We start from the raw sequence: 22,683 nt of genomic DNA on the forward strand, positions 1-22,683 counted from the left end.
AAATTAAGAGGCTACACTTGTATTGTGGACTAACTGTCCTTAAATGTGACCCAAAGTGGCATATGAAATCAAGAAGTTGATCAACCAAAATCATGTAATAAATAAGTTTGTGTTAAATATGACATTGTTAAATTCCCCTTCTGGATGGCTGACGCATTTTTATGAGTTAGAAAAAACAATACTAATTATAAACTGAGCATCCAAAACAACTTGCAGTACTTCATAAAAGTATATTTACTTTGAAATGTAACACAATATATTGACATTCATTCACAGAAAAACCAAATCAATATAACCGGCCCGTTTGCACTCCTAGCAAATAATGTGAATTAATAACATAACAGGAACAATTTCAAATAATGTACACATTTCATCATAGAGTCTTCTTAACAATTGTTAATGTGTAAAGTATACATAAAATACATGTCCACAAATGCACAAAGGGGACCATTATATACAAAATACATTTACCTTGTTCAGGGGTTTGTAACATGGTAATACAGCGTTCTGAATTCGAATCCTTCATTAATATAATGTATTTGCACTAGTATGAAGTTTCCTTTTATAGCATACTTTGGATGAGACACAACTTGGAATAGTCTTATGAACATCTCCATATATACAAATAAAGTTAAAGAGGATAGATATGGATTTGTACAATTGTGGTTTACGTATAAGGGATCATTTAAAGTACATTGATTTTCACTAGTTACACACCCACTGGTGCTTTTTTATTTCCTATTTTCGATTAATAATTGTAAAATATCGCATTTGTTGACGATTTTGTTTTTCTGTTGTTGACAAAAACAGATTCTCCAATTTTTGGAAAAACCCAAATCTGATCTTAAAAAATAGCGATAGTATAAAGCTAATGTTTATACGATCGTTGTTATACTATCCATTTTCATCTGGTAATAGGATAAAATTAAACCCTGGCTAGAGGTCAATCAGACTAACTGATTAACCAATCAGCTACTGTTTATTATCGCCATATTGTCCAAGGAAAAGAAAGTACTAGTAACAGATTAGATGTCTTCTTTTACAAAACTATTCAATATTTATTTGAAGGTATTTGACTAACATTACAGTAAGTAATTCAAATAATGAAAGGTTGGGATTGTTTAAAGGGAAATAACAATATACCTGAGAGAACGTTTGAGTCAAATTATGATGCAAAAACAGTTTTGATTTTTTACATAAAATCTGGTGAGTATTTTTTCATAAGACTTTCTAATTAATTTTTTCGCATTAATTTAATATTCTTTTAAAGTATACAATAACAACTAAAGCTCTCTACTAGCTTGGGCATTGTCCGTATGAACAAAGTACATTAATCACGCCTTTCTACAGTTAAAGTCTTCAACCATACAGGAATGGTATACTGTAATTCGCGTCAGTTTAACCAATTATATACAGAATAAATTGACATGGGTTAGGCATAATGGGTCTTATGTAGACAGTGTTGCTTCAGACCCTGTCTTCTAATGAGCCCACAAAACCTTGTATAACTTTATAGAAGACATGGCATTCACCCAATCTGTAAAGGAGCTACGCTGGCCGCATATATCATAAGACCCATTTTTACATGATGCAGCTTAAATATCAGAGACCTCACGTCCTTGCTATACATGCAACATGTTCATGTTTTCTTTTATACCCTATTTTATGTACTACATTCTGAAGTCAAAAACAACATAGGTAATATATAAAAATAAAATAAACATTGCTTATCCCTTCATTATGCCAAAGGTGTTATTTTACATGGATATAGGAACTTATTTCTGAAACAGGCTTAACAATAACGTTGCAAGAAAACCAGATACTAGTATTGTAATACTAGTACACTCAATTTTACAGTACAAATAAGTTTTATATTTGTGTCTCTATTTCTATGTACATGTTATATACATTTAAAGATGCCAAACCTGTAAAATTAAAGCATTGTTTTGCAAATAAACTATTTTTTTTTGAAAAATATACAATTAAAAATTACTTTAGACAAAAGATATGAAGTTAATTTTGCTGGTTATCCGATTGCTTAATGCTGTAGTATCTGGTGCTGTCAGTGTCAGTACAAGTTGCAGGAATTCACAGATAATCATCCAAAATGGACAAGTCTAAATGTAAATAAAGAAATTCAAAAACGGCCAGCAGCTTTTTCCTTCAAAGGTTTTCTTTCATTAAAAAATCATGCTACTTATCTATAATACTATAAGGGATATATTCATACGGGAATGTGAAACAATGCAAACAGTATTTTTTGACAATGAGAGATATCAACAAATTAAAAAAAATACAGATTCAGCATATTCAAAGATGAATTATAATAAAAGATATAAACTTGTATTTACAAGCACCATGTATGCCATAATAAAAATTTAATGTCTCGAAACATAAAGTATTTACAATTAAAAACCATAAACTTAAGCTATATTCTATATGATTTATCAACACAAAACCATATTTCAATTTGTATAATTTGCAACCAAAATATAATGATTTCATAGAAAATCTACATGCCAGATTTCTGAGACAGCTAGTGTGCATGGTATTGGTCAATGCTCTAATTTGTCCAAAATGTGCTCTCTTTTTTTTTACAAATACCTAACAAATTCACATATAAATGTATTTTAATGTATACACGGTAATAAACACTTAAAATACTCGTAACAGGTAAGTCTTTTTACTCAATTATAAATAGAGGATCTTGCATGAGTGGTCATTTTGTATTGAATTTATTAAACAAATCATCTAAATAAAGATAAAAACGAGGCTTGCCGAGTTTTTATCTTTATTTAGATGACGAGTTTAATAAATTAAATACAAAATGACCACGAATCTAAGATTTTATTTATAACAAGACCAACAAATTTTCTTTTTATTTAATGCTCTTTTCACCGTTTATTCACATTGCAAAAGAGTTTAACTGAAGAAATTTTCTGGAATAATGACTTCATTTTGTCAAAAATTGACGTCAGTTCACAGTTATATAACTAGTGTAATAACACCCGTGTAATAAACCAAATTTAGCATTACGTTATTTCACTCCTGGAGCTTAGGTCATGTTATAAAAAGTATTATTTATCTGGAAAAATACACAATTAATGCACTTAAGTGCATAAATGCAAGAAAAATGCTGAAAAGCTACATATTTAAAGAATTTTATCTGGATTTTCTAGTCTATCAAAAGAGCATTTCAAAGTACACACCGGTAGTTTCCAATATCGCAGCATTTAGTGCAAATGAAATACGCTTTAAAACAGTTTAGACATCTTATACTTGCTGACTGTCACTAACAAATTGTTTCCTAAATAAACATTCCAAAACATTTCAGTAGAAAAAACGACAAAATTAATAATTGTGGACACAAATGACCACAGTTTGTGCTATACAAGACTAGCATTTACAATATCATATCCGGCCAAAGGCCCTGCATTCTCAGGATAGATCTGTGACCGGGACAACATGTTGAGATACTCCAACAAATCTGGATTTTTTGTTTTCAAGTTGTTGCAATCCCTTGCATTGTTCACCCAGAACTGCTGGGCTACTGGGTCTGGGATTATTTCAGGTATTGAAATCGGAGAGATTTGTTCTACGGCTGATTCTGAAATATTTGACATGGAGTAGTTTGATCTAGAGGAGGAGGTGGAATACAGCTTTCCTCTGTTGTATGTAGCATAGGCGGGCTCTGTTTGCACTGAGTCAAACGATTTTATTGAGTTTGACGAATCAAGACGCTGTTTTCGCACAAACGAGCGATTAGAAAGGTTGCTTATGCCAGATGGAGCATTTAATATCTGCGAGTTAAGTGTGTTAGAACACTGAATTATTGAACTCTGTGCACTTTCTCGGCCAAGGTTCACGGTTTCCATGGATTTCATTATAACCGAATCGGCGCTGTTCTTTTGATGGGCAAAAATCTGCTTTACCTCAGAGTCATTTTCCACATCCATAGTTGAACTGCTCTCTTTCTGGTTCACAAACTTTCCATAATTAGAACTGTACACTTGGAAGTTTTCTTTCACGGTGGTCTGCACATAGTTTGGTCCTTTCTTAATAATCCCTGTGGTATTTGCCGATAGTTCCGATTTACTACCCTCACTCCTGAGTCTATTGCCATCAGCGTCGTATACGTAGTTGGCAGTCTGATGGTCTGGCAGAAATTCAATGTAGTGCGGAGCATGACACGACTTTGGCTCAAGATAATTGGCAGCATCAATCTGAATTTGGTCTGTAGCGTCCTTGGGTTCAGGCGTGTCAAATGATGTTGCCCGATGAATTTTGCCATACGAGTTATGACTGCTGTATCCGACCTGAAACATATAATCATGGCATATGACAAACTCATTTCATGGGAACATTTAGATTATTTTTCAATGCTGAAAATAATAATGAGCTTTAAGAAATCCAAGTAAATTCTGGATTTTTTGTTTTCAAAAGGAAACCATTATGTATGTATGAAAATAACAAAACGTCCATGATGCTCTTAGCTTATGCAATCATTATTTCATAGCAATATTTGGAATGTTCCAATATCATCCTTTACAGCTCATATATTGAAGGGAAGATATGCACAACCACAAGACCAGGATGATAATAGATGGCAGTCAACAGCCATTTTTTACATTAAATATGGGCCGTGCTTTGTGAAAAGGGGGTTAAATGCATGTGCATAAAGTGTCACACCAAAATTGCCTGTGCAGTTATGATAGTTTTGGTTTAAAGAAAGTCTCTTCTTAACAAAAATCCAGACTAGGAGGAAAGTGTCATCTCTGATTAGCCTGTGTGGACTGCACAGGCTAATCCTGGACGATACTTTACGCACATGAATTAAGCCCCTTTTTCACAGAGCACAGCCCATATCAGTTATTAAGTCAATGAACATTTTTTTTACATTTTAAACGCATATTTTACAGTCATCAACCATTTATTACATTAAAATCAAGTAATAACATTCAACAATCATCATATTTCAATTAACATACAATTATTTTAGTCAACAAACCATTAAAACAGTAGCAGTGCTGTGATTTTAGAATTTCCTTAGGGAAATAGAATATCATTCAAGATTCATTGGGAATACCAGAAATTTGAATATTCAACATTTCCATTAGAGTCAGCCACATTTTGAAAAGCAAGTTAGACACTTGAAAGACGAAAGAAGGATATCGCCCAATTGGTGCAAAAAGGTTCCATGTGACATTGAATTTTAATGTCACATAGTACCTTTTTGCACCAATGAGGCGATATAAACTGCATGGAGGAGAGAGTGCACCAGTAAGTAAGAACAGACTGTTATTTCCTGCAAACCAACTACTGCATGGCAGTTTGATATCATGTGATGGATGCTGCCATACTCAGGGCCCAGTAATAATTGTTATATATTAAATATTTCATGCCCTAAAAAATGTGGTCTGAGGAGGTATAGAAATGTGTACTAACGTGATTGATGCTGCGGTACTCGGGTCCGTCACTCTGTGAGGACATGAGTCTCTGGTCTGAGGAGGTATAGAAACGTGTACTCACGTGATTGATGCTGCGGTACTCGGGTCCATCACTCTGTGAGGACATGAGTCTCCTTTGCCTCATGCTCAGGTACGCTGACCCAGCCACTGTAGAGAAACCAGCAGGCATGCATGAACAAACATGAACTAAAAACACCAGGGCATAGTTTTTCAAACATCAACTACAAGGCACCAGGGCCTAGTTGTTCAAACATCAACTACAAGACACCAGAGGCTAGTTGTTCAAACATCAACTACAAGGCACCAGGGCCTAGTTGTTCAAACATCAACTAAAAGGCACCAGGGCCTAGTTGTTCAAACATCAACTAAAAGGCACCAGGGCCAAGTTGTTCAAACAATTGTCCAGTTTGGTTATACATCAGTTATTGCTAACCATGTTTTAAAAAATTATCATTCATTTTTGATAAAGTAACCCTTTCATTAGTGATGACATGATTTTAAAAGGTTATCCATTTGTTCAATAAATTATCAATTGGTTATTGTTAACCAAGGTTCAAAAGGTTATGTATTGTAAAATGACAACCATGGTTCAAATAGGTTATTATTTATTTATTGAAAATCATGGTTGATATTTTTCATAACCATCGATTATTGATAACCATGGTTTAAATAGTTTTCTATTGGTTCATGATAATCATGGTTAACAAGTTATTAATTATTAATTGATAAACATGCTAAATTGTCTCAATTTTGAGGAATTAGATCGAAACTATTGAATATAGTCCACGTATCTACATAGATATAACAGTTTCAATATATTGTATTGTACATATATCTGACAATACTCCATGAATTTAACACTGTCTTAAATCCACACAAAGTATTTACAAGTTCTGCAGAATTCGCCTTCAAAGCGAACTTTAAGCCTGTAAAAAAGAAGAAATGGGTCTCCAAATTACCTTGTACCTTGTTTTAAAGATCATTTTAAGAAGAAAAAAATACAGAGAGAATTGTGACCAGTTATATAATGTATTACTCAAAGTTTGTTTTTCAGACAAGGATTACAATATACTAGTATATAGTAAATTACCCAGTAAAAATTCAATGAAACTTTCAGTTTTAAGATCAATTTTAAAAATGAAATTCACTCAATAAGTAATGAATATTATACAAACAGTTTGATAAATAAATGTAAGGGATTTTGTTACCTCCAAACTGTAAAACACAAACTTTTCATGCTTCAACAAAATCGACTCATTATCAGATTGGGGGTAGGAATGCATTATTCTGTTTAGTAATGATTAAGGCATAACAGCAAGATTATGAATGAAATTAACAGAAATTAAATAATGAAAGTTCCTGATGATAAAAACTTCAAAACTGATCTGTATCATACAGACTACTTAACTACTCCATATCAAAATGACATATTAACATTACATTTTCATTAAGAATGAAGACATACAAATCCTATATGTATCACAGTTAAGATATACGACAAAATCCACGTGTGTAGATGGTAATTTACTGTTGTATTTATTGTATCTACTATATGCAATGGAAAGTGCAATTCAATTCTCTTAATTTTACATATCAGTAGTTGTATTATCAAAATCATGTTTCGTGGCAATACTTTAAATTTTGATAATCACAGTATAAAATATCTCAAAAGACACATGGCAAATGAAAACTAAGGAATGAGAAAAAAATCAAGAGCACATGTTGAATGATGACTAAGCACATCAAAACACTTCACATCAACCAACAACACTTGAAATACCTCTCTTCGTACATTTTGGGTGTCGAGGGGTGAACCTCTTGTCTACCCCAGAGTTGGGGCCAACGGGGGTCACTTACTACATGAACATTTATACCGCCTTAGTGGAGAGCAGGAAAAAGGAGAAAAAAAAAACTTTTTTTTAATGGTTACACTTACTAGCATTTTTTTATTGCAAATAACTTGATACATGTAGGTTAAATGCTATTTGAATGCTAACCTTTCTATTAACCCTTTGCATGCTGGGAAATTTGTCGTCTGCTAAAATGTTATCTGCTGAATTTCTAAAATAAGCATTTTCTTCGATTTTTTTTCAAAGAATACTATCAGAATAAAAAACAGTTTGGATCCTGATGAGACGTCACGTTCTGTGGCGTTTCATCTGGATCCAAACTGTTTGCAAAGGCCTTCAAAATTCAGTTCCAGCGCTGAAAGACTTAAAATCATATCTGGAGAAAGATAAAGTACTAATTTTATAACAACACAATGCCATTAACTGTCAGTATTTTCATAACTTATATAACACAAAATACCAGATTTTTCATCATTTCAAATCAATGATCGAAATTAAGTAATTAAGAATCACTTTCTTTGAGATATTTTTTTTAAACACTTTAACTTAAATGCAAGCTATGCAACTGCAATGATCACTTTTGTAATTTTACCTTACAACTCACAGTTGTAGTTTTAGTTGGCAATACTGTGGCAGGAAAATACAGTTTATCAAACAATGTAAAAAATACTAATAAGTTTATCTTCATTTGTTTTAATACATACAAAATCAAATTTGTGGACATACTGCTAAAGAAAATTAAACATATACTAGTAGTCAAAAAATTAGTTCACGATGTAGTAGTGGTTATGGTGTTGGCCTAGCGACACGGATGTCACAGGTAATTAGTTCACGATGTAGTAGTGGTTATGGTGTTGGCCTAGCGACATGGATGTCACAGGTAATTAGTTCACGATGTAGTAGTGGTTATGGTGTTGGCCTAGCGACACGGATGTCACAGGTAATTAGTTCACGATGTTGTAGTGGTTATGGTGTTGGCCTAGCGACACGGATGTCACAGGTAATTAGTTCACGATGTTGTAGTGGTTATGGTGTTGGCCTAGCGACACGGATGTCACAGGTAATTAGTTCACGATGTTGTAGTGGTTATGGTGTTGGCCTAGCGACACGGATGTCACAGGTTCGATCCCCCATGTAAGAGTGTTCTTAAAATCTTCCCCAAAGAAACCTGAAAGTACTGGTTCTACCAAGGAAACTGACTCAAGATTGTTTCAATATGGCTAAGGCTTTTGATGCGATCGAGCTTAAATAAATATGTTTAAACTCAATTAAATATGGGACTTCACTACCTTGAGCAAATGTACGGTTGGAAGAAATTGGCAACAGGTACTCAGAGACACTCTGACAGGTCTCGTGGAACTTCTGAAGCTGCTGGAGAAGGTACGCAAACGAGGGGCGCTCCAGAGGGTCGAAACTCCAGCACTTGCACATCAGCTGGTAGCTAGAAACATAATAGCGGTAAATATTGTATTTATCAGTTTTAAGAAACATTTACATTTATTAACATTTGTAAGTTGTTTAAGCAAAGATTTATTAAAAACATATAAAGGGTAAAAGTGATGAAAATTCTCAAATTCTTGTTCATTCAAAACCAGAATGCCAAGGTAGAAATGCTCTTACAAGTCCTCCGGGCAGTTGTCGGGCCTGTCCAGTCGACCGCTGCCTCTCACAAAGTGCAGCACCTCCATATTGGTACGGGCTGGGTAAGGCTGCTGACCAAACGTCACCACCTCCCACATCAACACGCCAAATGCCCTGTGTTAAGGATAAAAAAAATAATATTAAAGTGTCACCAGCTCCCACATCAACACGCCAAACGCCCTGTGTTAAGGATAAAAAAAATTAATTAAAGTGTCACCAGCTCCCACATCAACACGCCAAACGCCCTGTATTAAGGATAAAAAAAATTAAAGTGTCACCAGCTCCCACATCAACACGCTGAACGCCCTGTGTTAAGGATATGAAAAAACTTAAAGTGTCACCACCACTCTCGTCCACAGGCCAAAATACCCTGTGTAAAGGATATAAAAAACAACTGTAAGTATCACCACCTCCCACATCAACAGGCCAAAATACCCTTTGTTAAGGATATAAAAAAACAACTCAAGCAAGAGTTCATGGATGGCACCTCATTTTATGAATCAACAGCTCAAGCAATAAAAACATTGTGACAGTTACACTGTCATAGAGCTCACTGCTAATTTGTCTTATTGCTTTTTGTATTAGTATGCTCAAATGAACAGTTCATTATTATAGGTGTACCTGAAAGACATTGACATTGCAAACATTAAATAACTTAAATTAATATGGTACAACATGGCATTTATTTAACAAGAGAGCCTGAAAGGCCCAAAGTCACTCACCTGAGACACTAAGGAACTGACCTGTTCTTACACCCCAAGATATCATTAGAACAAATGTTCTGACCAAGTTTCATGAAAAGTGAACTAAAATGTGACTTTTAGAGTGTTAACAAGGTTTTGCTAAAGCGATAAGGATAATTGTTTTTCAACAGACAGGAACCGTTTTCCAACTCATCCAAGATATCTTTAAAACAAATGTTCTGATGAAGTTTCATGAAGAGTGTACAATAAATGTGGTGTCTAACTGGTTAACCTTCCGAAAAGACCAGTTAATCAGTTACATTTTCAGATAAACGTTAACCTGAAAAAAATATTTTAGTATGCTTTTTTCTTGGAATATTGTTTTCTCTTCTTCATAAAACAATTCGTACGATTTTACGTTTTGCGCGCGACATACTGCCAATTTGAGCTGGCGACTAATAAGAACAACATGCAGCACCATCGACGGTAGTAAATAACATGTCAACAAACAAGGCAATGTAGCAATAAATGGGTATCTTTGTGGTAACAAACAGGGGGTACGTTTTGATAATTGGCACTGTTGTTTTGTTTAACTCGCAAAAATTTAACTAGCAAACTGCAGGGAGACCGAACAAAAAATAAGCTAATGACACGTGAAAATGAAGATTGTGTAATGCTTTATTCTTTTACTCATATTCTTTTACGCAGGAAAATATATACAATATGTAGCAAACATTTACAAAATGAATACGTTTTTTGTCACTGTGACCTTGACCTTTGACCTAGTGACCTGAAAATCGATAGGGGTCATCTGCCAGTCATGATCAATGTACCTACTAGTATGCAGTTTCATGCTCCTAGGCCCAAGCGTTCTTGAGTTATCATCTGGAAACCATCTGGTGGACGGACGGACCGACTGACAGACCCACGGACCGACATGTGCAAAACAATATACCCCCTCTTCTTCGAAGGGGGGCATAATCATTAAAATAAATGTTAAAATACATTTTATTAAGAAAAAGGCATGTTATCAACGCAAGCGATTTCAAATTACTTTTGTTTCTACAGAGAGTACAGGTACAAGCGGTATGACATTGTTAACGTATACTTTAACATTAAAACTACTTAAGTTGTTTCGGTTAAACGGTTACTAACCTGTTACGGCAAATGGTTAACCGGTTAATGATTTTTGTAACCTCTTGCATCCCTAATTTTAACCAAACATTTGTAGGTTTAGATATTTCAACCAACCAGATATCAGAGTGTGTGGTGAACACTCCGTCCACGAGAGACTCCGGCGACATCCATCGAACAGGAAGTAGGCCCTCGCCCTCTTTCCGATAATAGTCATTCTTGTAGATGTCTCTGGCAAGGCCAAAGTCTCCGATCTTCACAACCATGTTGGATAGGTTGAGAGATGATACCAGGCAATTGCGGGCAGCCAAGTCCCTGTGGGATGTAACTTAAGTTGGATCATTGAGTAAACTCATTTATATTATTGGCATGATCATTGAGTACTGTAAACTCATTTATATAATTGGCATGACCATTGAGTACTGTAAACTCATTTTTATTATTGGCATGATCATTGAGAACTCTAAACTCATTTATATTATTGGCATGATCATTGAGTACTGTAAACTCATTTATATTATTGGCATGATCATTGAGAACTCTAAACTCATTTATATTATTGGCATGATCATTGAGAACTCTAAACTCATTTATATTATTGGCATGATCATTGAGAACTCTAAACTCATTTATATTATTGGCATGATCATTGAGAACTCTAAACTCATTTATATTATTGGCATGATCATTGAGTTCTGTAAACTCATTTATATTATTGGCATGATCATTGAGTACTGTAAACTCATTTATATTATTGGCATGATCATTGAGTACTGTAAACTCATTTATATTATTGGCATGATCATTGAGCACTGTAAACTCATTTATATTATTGGCATGATTTTTTTTTACCGGTATTTAAAAAATGACAATGTTGTGGACACGTAGATTTGTAGTTTTCAGTTTTTTTTGGGGAAAAAGATACATACACATTAGCCATTGTTTAATGTGTTTGTGTCAAATTCGTGCATCAGTCACTCCACCAAATCAGCTAAAGAAATGTCCAACAAATGATAATAAATTACAGTATATGATTAAAAGAGATTAGTACCATTACTTATGAGACTGCATCTACCGGCCTAAGATATTTGAGCCGCACTCTGGGAAAACAGGGCATAAAAGAACATTATTAAAGTGTTGTACAAGATTAGCCTGCGCCGTCCACATTGGCTTATCGGGACAAAACTTTCCATGTCCACTGGATTTTATTTTAGAAAGGACTTCCTTTAAACAAAAAATTCCAACAGCTGAAAGTGTCCTTCCTTATAAGCCTTTGTGAACTGCCCAGCTAATCAAGTACATGTACTACCTGTGTACGAAGCGCATGTCCTGCAGGTACTTGCAGCCGCTGGCAACGTGCACACATATCTTGACCAGGTCCATCAGAGAGAGCTCTACGCGACTCTGCTGCTGGATCTACAGGCAGAATGGGACATGGCAGGGGATGAGTGACTGGTTTTACAGCTCTTGAGTAAAACAGATGATTTGATAGTCTTTGATAGATACAATAGACGTTTTTTTTCATTTTTGTGAGGTTTCAGGGATGGCTTTATAGCTTTTAAGTGGTAAAACAGACAATTTAATAGTTTTTCATCACTTTAACGGATGATTATATAGTTTTTGAGAAGAAAACAGATCATTGTATATTTATAAGTTGTAAAAACAAGAGCACCGCATAACGGGTGCAGTTTTGAATAAATGAAAGCTTGTCAGAATTTTTTTTTTTTTAGAGGTCACAGTGACCTTGACCTTTGACCTAGTGACCCCAAAATGGGTGTGGCATGTAGAACTCATCAAGGTGCACCTACATATGAAGTTTCAAAGTTGTAGGTGGAGGCACTTTGATTTTAGAGCCAATGTTAAGGTTTTAGCACGATGCGGACGGCACGACAAGCTGGCTATGACAATACCTGGGGTTTTCTCCGAAAACGCGGAGCTAAAAAATAGACAAATGTTTTTGAGAGTTTCAATTGATGGTTTTACATTTTTGAGAGGAAAAAGATGACTCCTTCAATGGGTATTTGCATTCAGTTTTTAAGCAAAATAAATCATAAATAAGGCATAAATGTTTGTGTATTATTGAAAATAAATGTTTAAAGGGCCATTTATTAAGGTTGGGGCATAGCAGCACAATCAGCATTAATACAAGGCTTGTACAATAAGTCCTTTGACAGCAATGCATGAGTCCTCTACCAGTGAAAAACGGGTAAAACCAAAGACTGGACTTTATTGTGTACACATGTTATGTTACCATGTACATAGTCAAATCCAACGTCCCTTTGTCAGAGCAGTATGAACGTTGTTGTTTTTTCTATTTTCAAAACATCCCTAGATGTTTGACCTCAGGTGAAAGAAATGTTGCACAAAAGCCTCACATTACTCTTCATGTTGATTTCAAATTTAATAATTGTATGTTAGATTTCAAGTTATTGCTAATTTTATTTTTATTCTTTTTTTATACAGTCACCTTTGACCCCATGGAAAATTAATATCACATATAGGCCTGTCATCATTTGAAACAAAGGTTCAACTTTCTTAAGACTAAAAAACTTACATGTAAAAAAAAAACTTACAGAATAAAACCAAACTTAGGGAATAAAACCAATCTTACAGAAAAAGGAACTTACTGAAGAAAGTCTACAGGCCCTTAAGAAGGACAGCAGATCTCCGCCCTCCATGAGTTCGAGGATGATGAACTGCGGGTCGTTATCGAGACACACCCCCAGGAGGCCCAGGATATGCTCGTGGTGGAAGTTTGACATCAGCAGGGCCTCCTTGAGGAACTCATCCTTTTCCTGGTCACTGGCACTCTTTCGCAATGTCTACAATTGGGGGCATCGTAACATTATCTCTTTTATTGAAAAATCCAGTTTAAGCGGAAAGCGTTGTTCCTGCTTAAACTAAGCAAACGGTACTGGCTAATCTGGGACAAAATTAATGCATATGCAAACTTGTTATGGGAAAACTTAGCTTTATGCACATGCTTAAAGAGTCATCCCAGATTAGCCTGTGCAGTAAACACAGTCTATTCATTGAAGAAAGATTCCACCTAATCTGGATTATTGTCAAGAAGAGGTTTTCTGAAAAAAAAAGGGGCTTAATGCATGTGTGTAAACTGGGAAAACTGGGCTTAATTCATGTGCATAAAATGTTGTACCAGATAAGCCTGTGCAATCTGCAAAGGCTAATCAGGGAAAACACTTTCCACCTAAACTGGATTTTTGTTTACTGTTTACAAGAGGCTTCCTTCAAACAAAAAGTTCATAAAGACAAAAGTGTCATCCCTGATACATGTGGCGAGCTTTTACGAATATATAATTATTTACAAGACCTTTGTATAAAAATACCTTAACAGCACAGCGTGTATCACCAGAACTCTCATTGAGGATATTTTTAGCCACCCCCTCAAACACTTCGCCGAATGCACCGCTTCCCAGGAATTTACACAACACAAGCTGGTCCCGACGGAAATGGGGCAGGGCAGCTATTTCATCATCAGTTGGTACAATGCTGATTAAATAGAAAAAATAAATAAATATGTAAAGCAAAGTCCACGCAGGAGAAAAACAATATTGAATTACAATGTATATTTATTATGTTAAATTTGCTCACTATCTTTAAGAAGATATTTGAGCAACATATCAGAGTGAACTGTATAAATCATGGCAAATCATAATGCTTAGAAGGTCAGTACTGTTTTTTTTTTGCATTTCTCACTAAGAAAGACAATGATATCACCTCACTTAAGGTGATAAATGATATCATCTCAATAAGTTGAGACAAAAATATCACCTCACTTAAGGTCGACAATGATATCACCTCACTTAAGGGAGACTATGATATCACCTCACTTATGAGGGCAATTATATAATCTCACATAAAGGAGACAGTGATATCATCTCACATAAGGGAGACAATGATTTCAACTTTCTTAGGGGAAACGATTATATCATCTAACTTATGGGAGACAATAATATCATCTCACATAAGGAAGACTATGATATCACCTTACTTAAAGAAGACAATGATATCACCTCCCTTAAGGAAGACAATGACATCACCTCACTTAAGGGATACAATGATATCACCTCACTTAAAGGAGACAATGATATCACCTCACTTAAGGAAAACAATGGTATCACCTCACTTAAGGGAGACAATGGCATTGACTCACTTAAGGAATACAATTACATCACCTCACTTAAGGGATACAATGATTTCACCTCACTTAAGGGATACAATGATATCACCTCATTTAAAGAAGACAAAGATATCACCTCACTTAAGGGATACAATGATATCACTTCACTTAAGGGATAAAATGATATCACCTCACTTAAGGGATACAATGATATCACCTCACTTATGGGATACAATAATATCACCTCACCTAAGGGAGAAAATTGATTGGGGTTAAAAATTAAGTCAAACAAATAGTTCCATTAAAAAAATAACGTGTGTTAGCTTAACTGGCTTTCAAATTTAAAGTTTTGAATGTTTTTTCTCTTTAATCCCGCTGATCTCCTGTCTCTACCTCATGGCATACAGAGTATTGTTCTGCTGTATGGCAGTCATGGGCAGCTCGCGCAGTGTGGCCAGTTCAAGGTCAGGGCCCCGGGTCACCGCCATGAAATCTGAGTCCTTCTTTTTCTCCTCACGACGCCGACGGCACACCGCTAGCAGGAGAAACAATTATGTGTGTATGATCTTTGAAATATCAAAACAGGCCCCTTGTAGAAGAATAACTGGTAGTAAAATAAAGCCATTAAGATATTTTGGGGTTATAATAAATTTTAGTGTTGAGAAATTGTTGTGTCTTCTTAAAGTTCCTTTAGAAGTCACAATAGCTTTATAACTCTATAATGTACTCAAAAGGATGTTTGATATTTTATGTGTCATTGTGTACCATAAACAACTTGAAAGTGTAATACAATATAAATCTAATAAAACACTCTCCATAATAGCTTGGAATCCAACATGATGCAGGTGGGTCTTGGCTTCTATTTTTATCCAACCTTCCATTTCTCTCCAAGTGCTTTTTCTTGAAATTAAAATATGGTGGCGACCATTGCGCTGATTGCATGATTGCTCAATTCTTATCGATTAAAAACTTACCATTACCGAGGCTTTTGAGAATTGTGATAATCCATAGTGTTATAATAAGCAACTTGAATGTCAAACAACAAGCAACATGAAAGTTTATTAGCAACGAAGACAGACAGTCTCCTGTACTCACAATAGCAGACGGCGATGACTGACATGCCAATCACCACGGATATGAAGGCGGAGACAACTGCCACCACCGTCACCATGTCCCCTTCCTGCTCCACTTCCAGCACTAAAATACAGCCCACGCGATTATTTGAGTAGCAATTCTGGGAAATCAGGGCTTAATGCATGTGTGTCCCCAACAGGCTCATCAGGGATGACACTTTCTGCCTACATGTGTGTCCCCAACAGGCTCATCAGGGATGACACTTTCTGCCTACATGTGTGTCCCCAACAGGCTCATCAGGGATGACACTTAATGCATGTGTCCTCAACAGGCTCATCAGGGAGGACACTTTCTGCCTACATGTGTGTCCCCAACAGCCTCATCAGGGAGGACACTTTCTGCCTACATGTGTGTCCCCAACAGGCTCATCAGGGAGGACACTTTCTGCCTACATGTGTGTCCCCAACAGGCTCATCAGGGATTACACTTAATGCATGTGTGTCCCCAACAGGCTCATCAGTACATGTGTGTCCCCAACAGGCTCATCAGGGATGACACTTAATGCATGTGTGTCCCCAACAGGCTCATCAGGGAGGACACTTTCTGCCTACATGTGTGTCCCCAACAGGCTAATCAGGGAGGACACTTTCTGCCTACATGTGTGTCCCCAACAGGCTCATCAGGGAGGACACTTTCTGCCTACACTGGACTTTTAAACAAATCTTCATATAAATGAAAAAAACAATAATAGCAGAAACTGTCATCGATTATAAGCCTGTGTGGACTGCACAGGCTGATCTTGGATGACACTTTATGCACATGCATAAAGAATGCGGCTCATTTGACTGACTCTATTAAAACTAAAAACAACGTCCAGCATAATGGTTCTTAAAGTCATTCTAGTCAAATTTCTGTAAATATTGTAACCGAAAAACTATTTTACTTTATTCCATCTTTGTTTTTATGAAATGAAAAGGTTATCTTGAAGTTTAAATTTGTATCTCCAATTATAAGAAAGTGATTTTTATGTACATGTATCTGTGCACTTATTTTTACCCGTTTACCTTGGAAGTGTTGACACCTGTGACATGCTAAACCAATCAAACTTTAACCAAGTTTGTCATTCAATTTATCAACTCAATGCTGATTTTAAAAAGTCTTTGCAAACTGAAAATCAGGAGCAAAGGAAAGTAATCATAAACCAAAATACCTTTATATGTTTGAATTTCATTATGTTATTTGTAGTTTAATATAAAACAGCACTTTTAACCCTTTCAGTGCGGGAACCAAATTTTGAAGGCCTTTAAAAACAGTTTGGATCCAGATGAGACGCCACAGAACGTGGCGTCTCATCAGGATCCAAACTGTTTGCTATTCTGATAATATTCTTTGAAAAAAATCGAAGAAAATGCTAATTTAAGAAATTCAGCAGACGACATTTTAGCAGATGACAAATTTCCCAGCATGCAAAGGGTTAAACCCCAAAGGACTGTCTTACTCAAGTTTGACATTAAAGTTTCACTCTCCCACTGCCTTGTTCCTGATCAAGTTTGACATTAAAGTTTCACTCTCCCACTGCCTTGTTCCAGAGACCACCTGGTCCACCGCAACACAACCGAGACTAAAAGGTTAGTCTCAAATGTTTACCCATTACCACTCAGAAACGCACTTATACGCATTATAAGTCCTTTAGAAAATCTAATTAAATTTAATTCTTTCTTAATATATTCAAACTTGAAAGGCTCTATATCCAACCCTAAGATACTCATGAGTAGCAAACAGCATAAAAAGTGAACAGATTGGTAGTTACTCGCAGGCTGTTCTGATTTAAAGCTGTTTGCACATAGCAATTTTCACTTTGCCTTTGAGTGGGAAAGGGTTAACATGGGCCTCATCCTAGGAAACCTGGCCTTAATGCTTGTGCGCAGTGTCCCACAACCTTATCTTAACGCCAGTTTCCAGTTTTATGGATTTTTTTCGTTTAAAGGAATTCTCTTCTAAACAAAAATAAAATTTAAGTAGAAAGTGTCGTCCCTGATTTACCTGTATGAACTGTGCAGGAAAATAAGGGACAACACTTTAGGCAAATGCATTAACCCTGTCAGTGCGGGAACCAAAATTTAAAGGCCTTTGCAAACAGTTTGGATCCAAACTGTTTGCTATTCTGATAGTATTCTTTGAAAAAAAAGGAAAAAAATGCTTATTTTACAAATTCAGCAGACGACATTTTAGCAGACGACAAATTTCCCAGCATGCAATGGGTTAAGCCCAGTTTTCCCAGACTGTGGCTCAAACAATCCCCCTACTCACTGGGGTATGAAAACGGCGTGCTGTTGAGGCTGGATGGCCCCCAGCCCTTCTTGTTCTGGGCCTGGACTCGGAACATGTATGTGTAGCCCCTCTGTAACACTCCTTCGTCTATCACCCAGCGCGTGTCCGTCATGTTGCATGCTATACTCCAATTTTCCTTGTCAATTAACCTGTGGAATAGGTTTAATATTGAATGTTTAGAACCAGCTGATATTAACATATGTATATTAATATGATGTGTTAATTATTTGGAAACAAATCGCTTAATGATTCACATTATTTCATTTATCAAAGTTTAAAATTAAAAAAAGAGGGCCAAGATGGCCCTAGTTCGCTCACCTGAGAGGAGTCGGTTCATTCAATCTTTACCAAATGTCAAACTTTACCTAGATATTGTCCAGACAAACATCCTGGTCAGGTTTCATCATTATTGAACCAAACTCTGACGCATGAAGTGTTTTTATTTTTGTAAGATTTGACCTGGTTACCTATATTTTGAGTTTACCCCGCTAACCAAACATCAAACTTTGCTTACAAAAATAAATATGACCAAGATTCATAAAATCTGAAACAAAATTGTGACCTCTAGAGTGTTTACAAGGATTTTGTATAATATAATTAAAATATGGACAATCTAAGGGCAATAATTATGGCATTTATTATGTGATTTTGCTTATTATCAAACTTGACTGAGATCTTTCAGCAACTTTGATAAAGAATGCTTGAGAAATGTGAATGCTAGAGTGTTTACAAACCAAATGTGGACGGACTGACGGCAGACAAAGACCAATCCTTAAACCTCACTTGAGCAATCAGGTGAGCTTAAAAGTGTGTTTCACCGATCTGAGCCATTTTACAAATTGTCAGAGAAATCAATAAAACCAATGTAATGACTAAGTTTCACAATGATAAGGCAAAAAATGTGACTTCTATAGTGTTCGATCACAAGGTTTCTCTCTAGTCACATAAGGAAAACTGCCCCACTCCCTGGCGGCCATGATTTTACCCCCCCCCCCCCAAATGTTCTGACCAAATTTCATGAAAATTGGGCCAAAAATGTGACTTCTAGAGTGTTGACATGTTTTCACTATATACATATAGAGAAAAATGCCCCACCCACTGGCGTCCATGTTTTTTCACGGATCTGGACCATTTTCAATCTTGTCCGAGATATCAATAAAACCAATGTTTTGACCAACTTTCATGATGATTGGGCAAAAATTGTGACTTCTAGAGTGTTTACAAGGTTTCTCTATAGCCAAATAAGGAAAACTGCCCCGCCCACTGGCAAATGCATTAACCCTGTCAAAAAAACCATGTTTTTTAACGGACCGGAACCACTTTTAAACTCGACCAACATATCATTAAGGCAAACATTTTGACAAAGTTACATGATGATTGGGCATGAAATGTGACTTCTACGGTGTTTAGTTTTCATTTTTTTTTACCTAAAGACCTAGTTTTTGACCCAGCATGACCCAGTTTCGTACTCAATCGAGATATGATTGGGACAAATCTTCTGACCAAGTTTCATGAAGATCGGACAATAAATGTGGCCTCTAGAACGTTTACGAACAAATGTGGACGGACGGACGACGGACAAAGACCAGTCACAAAAGCTCACCTGAGCAATCAGGTGAGCTAAAAAAAAAAGTTTTTTAGAACAATAACACAAAAATATTAACAGTAACTCCATCCATTGTTTGGAATTTATAAATTAATATTTTTATTTCATAGCTTCCTGGCTTTTCTTGCAAGAACATTAAGATTTAAATTGCATTCAATAAATGTCTTGCATGGAAGTATCAATTCTTTTTAGTAAGTAGAATGAATGTTGAGCGACTGGTGAAGTTGAGATAACAAAGTGTTGACCATCTGCAGAAGTCCACAAGGTTGATGTGAAGGCCAATGTCAAGGTGTTGTGGGTGGGATGAAAGTGTTCATAAATAACATACATACAAGTATCAAATCTCTACATAATTTATACAAAACATGTCATTTTTGAATGGATGGGCCTATCGCTATAGGCCTCTGTGTGCCAGAAGATGCTGGGGTGCATACAAATACTGAAACATTTTATCCACATTGAAACGTTTCATCTCCTTACTTGTATTGCAGGATATAGTGTTCAATAGGCTCGCCATTGTCATCTGGCTTCATCCATATGATCTCAAATTCTCTGGCGCGGAATTCCTGAACTGTAGGAGGTTCCGGAGGTCCTGGAATGCCCGCTGAAAAACAACAACAACTTCATATGAGTCAGGTTCTTGGAAAACTGGGCTTAATGTGTGTGAGTTGTCCAAGAATTTTGTCACAGTGGCTTAAAATAGAGATGGCCATTTTAATTTTTTTTACATCAATTGTTCAATCAAATAATGACACATAGCAATATATTCTATTGCATTCTATTGCATTCTGTTATATTCTTTATTTCTTATTTTGTTCTTGAAAATAAAAACCTACCTACAAACATACATACCAAAGTTTCTGGAGAATGTACAATTGTGAAATGCTCTCTTATAAAAATGCTTTGAAATAAATAATGTCCATCTCTTTAAAATACATTTCAATAAGCAATGCAAGGGACTTTATTCAACAAGAAAATAAAAGTTAAATGTATGCCTCAAACATTATACTGACTACTGCTTGAAATAAACATTGAGTAGATAAAATCCCACATAAAACAGTACTACATGAACGAGTTGGTAAGAACATATAATGATGTATCAACCTTTTTTGTATACATTTTAGGGATAAATGATAAATTAATTTAATAATTCACAAAACCATATTTATAAATCAGTTCACTAACTCAGAGTTTTAAAGGCGTATTTCACGTCCGTTGCAGTATTTGGCCAATAGTAGATATCAAACATGTCCCTGTATATAATACGTAGCTGGAACGCGTACTCCGTGTTGGGCTTCAGCCCTACAAAGGACTGGTTATACAGGGTGTTGTTTTCTGTGATGATATCGAACTGCTGCTTGGAGTAATGCTTCCCAGGCATGATGTCTGTCACCTACAAATAGTTGCTGGTTGCATATAGCCAGTGTCATTTTGCTTCTGAATGGGAAAAGGGTTAAAATAATTCAAACTAGAGCTTTGTCACAAATAGGACTAAATGTCTTTTTTGATCAAGGGCAAATAACTCAGCAAAGTTCGGAAAAAATGGGCCCCCAAAAATGTCCTGCACATGTACACTTTATGATGAAATATTGCAAATAAAAAATGTATCACTTTGAAAATGCATAAATGAATTGCTTTAAAATCTCGCACATTTAACGCGAATCGATCAACTAAATGGCAGACAAAGTAACAGGTGATTACTCCAATATACCCTCTCAAAGTTAATTGTGGCAGCATAACAATGCAACCCTGACGCCGCACAGGAAGTTCCACTTATTGGAAAACACATTCGCTTCATCCCTTTAATTTTTAAAAAATATAAAAAAGGAGCAAAGTACATGTATGAATATCATGAACTGGAATTCATGGATCATTGCTTTATATAAATTTCACACTTTATCATTGAAAAACATGTGGCATAAAATATTGAGCAGAAACAATTTTCTATTTCATTAACTTTGACCTAACAGACTTTAAATGCATTCCCAAGCTAGGATTCAATGCATCCTTGCTATGTAACATCAAATTTGTGATCAAGATGACATCAATGCAAACTGAAGTTATTGACCAAATACCTCCTGTTTAACGCTGGCTAGCATCTGCTGTAAAAAACATCTTATAACCAGAATTTTCAACTCCATTGAAAAATAAAAAACCTGGTAGAACCAAGTATTTCAACTCTATTGAAAACAAAAAAACTAACCATGCCATAAGACCAGGTTTTCAATGTTTTACCAAATGATTAAATGTAGTGCCATTTATTGTACAATCCAAAGATAAGTCAACATTATAAAGCTATTATCACAAACACTTTTAATGCAATACATCCATGCAAATGTAAGTCCATTAAAAACCTAGTTAAAAGAAAGTACAGCTTTATTACCTGTTCATAAAAAATGTAAACTAATCTGACTGAATAAAAGTCTACAGGGAATCTCCAGGAAACGTGAATGGACGTATTAGTGACATCCAACATCTCGATGTCAGTTGGTTGCTCGAATGTGCGGACTGGGACAGGCTCACTTTCAGTCACAAAGTTTCCACTTGTCTGATTACTTATCACCTGTCAGAAACAGACAAGAGAAGCCTTAACCTTTACCACTTAGACACATATTTTGACGCATCTGTAGTCCTTTAAAAAGTTGAATTTATATTAAGACTTTTCTTCCTAGATTCAAGTTTTAAAGGCTGCATTTCCGACCCTTAGATACTGATGAGCAGCAAACAGCATAAAACCTGAGCAGCCTGCGAGTTA

General features: G+C 35.7%; 1 protein-coding gene across 1 annotated transcript in view; it reads right to left on the reverse strand.

Annotated features, from left to right (window-relative positions):
- Positions 1–216: 216 nt before the first annotated feature.
- LOC127850271 (proto-oncogene tyrosine-protein kinase ROS-like) overlaps positions 217–22,683 on the reverse strand; it is a 103,082-nt gene continuing 80,615 nt past the window's right edge. The window contains exons 28-41 of the mRNA XM_052383164.1: positions 22,312–22,491; positions 21,114–21,321; positions 20,409–20,532; positions 18,302–18,471; positions 16,013–16,114; positions 15,311–15,452; positions 14,124–14,286; positions 13,404–13,598; positions 12,086–12,192; positions 10,894–11,091; positions 8,939–9,073; positions 8,608–8,759; positions 5,530–5,615; positions 217–4,316 (exon numbers count right to left, since the gene is read on the reverse strand). Of these exons, the coding sequence (XP_052239124.1) occupies positions 3,387–4,316; positions 5,530–5,615; positions 8,608–8,759; positions 8,939–9,073; positions 10,894–11,091; positions 12,086–12,192; positions 13,404–13,598; positions 14,124–14,286; positions 15,311–15,452; positions 16,013–16,114; positions 18,302–18,471; positions 20,409–20,532; positions 21,114–21,321; positions 22,312–22,491 (2,892 nt within the window). The 3' untranslated portion in view covers positions 217–3,386. The remainder of the gene's footprint in view (positions 4,317–5,529; positions 5,616–8,607; positions 8,760–8,938; positions 9,074–10,893; positions 11,092–12,085; positions 12,193–13,403; positions 13,599–14,123; positions 14,287–15,310; positions 15,453–16,012; positions 16,115–18,301; positions 18,472–20,408; positions 20,533–21,113; positions 21,322–22,311; positions 22,492–22,683) is intronic.

The sequence above is a fragment of the Dreissena polymorpha genome, chromosome 11 (genome assembly GCF_020536995.1).
Source record: "Dreissena polymorpha isolate Duluth1 chromosome 11, UMN_Dpol_1.0, whole genome shotgun sequence".
NCBI lineage: Eukaryota > Metazoa > Mollusca > Bivalvia > Myida > Dreissenidae > Dreissena > Dreissena polymorpha.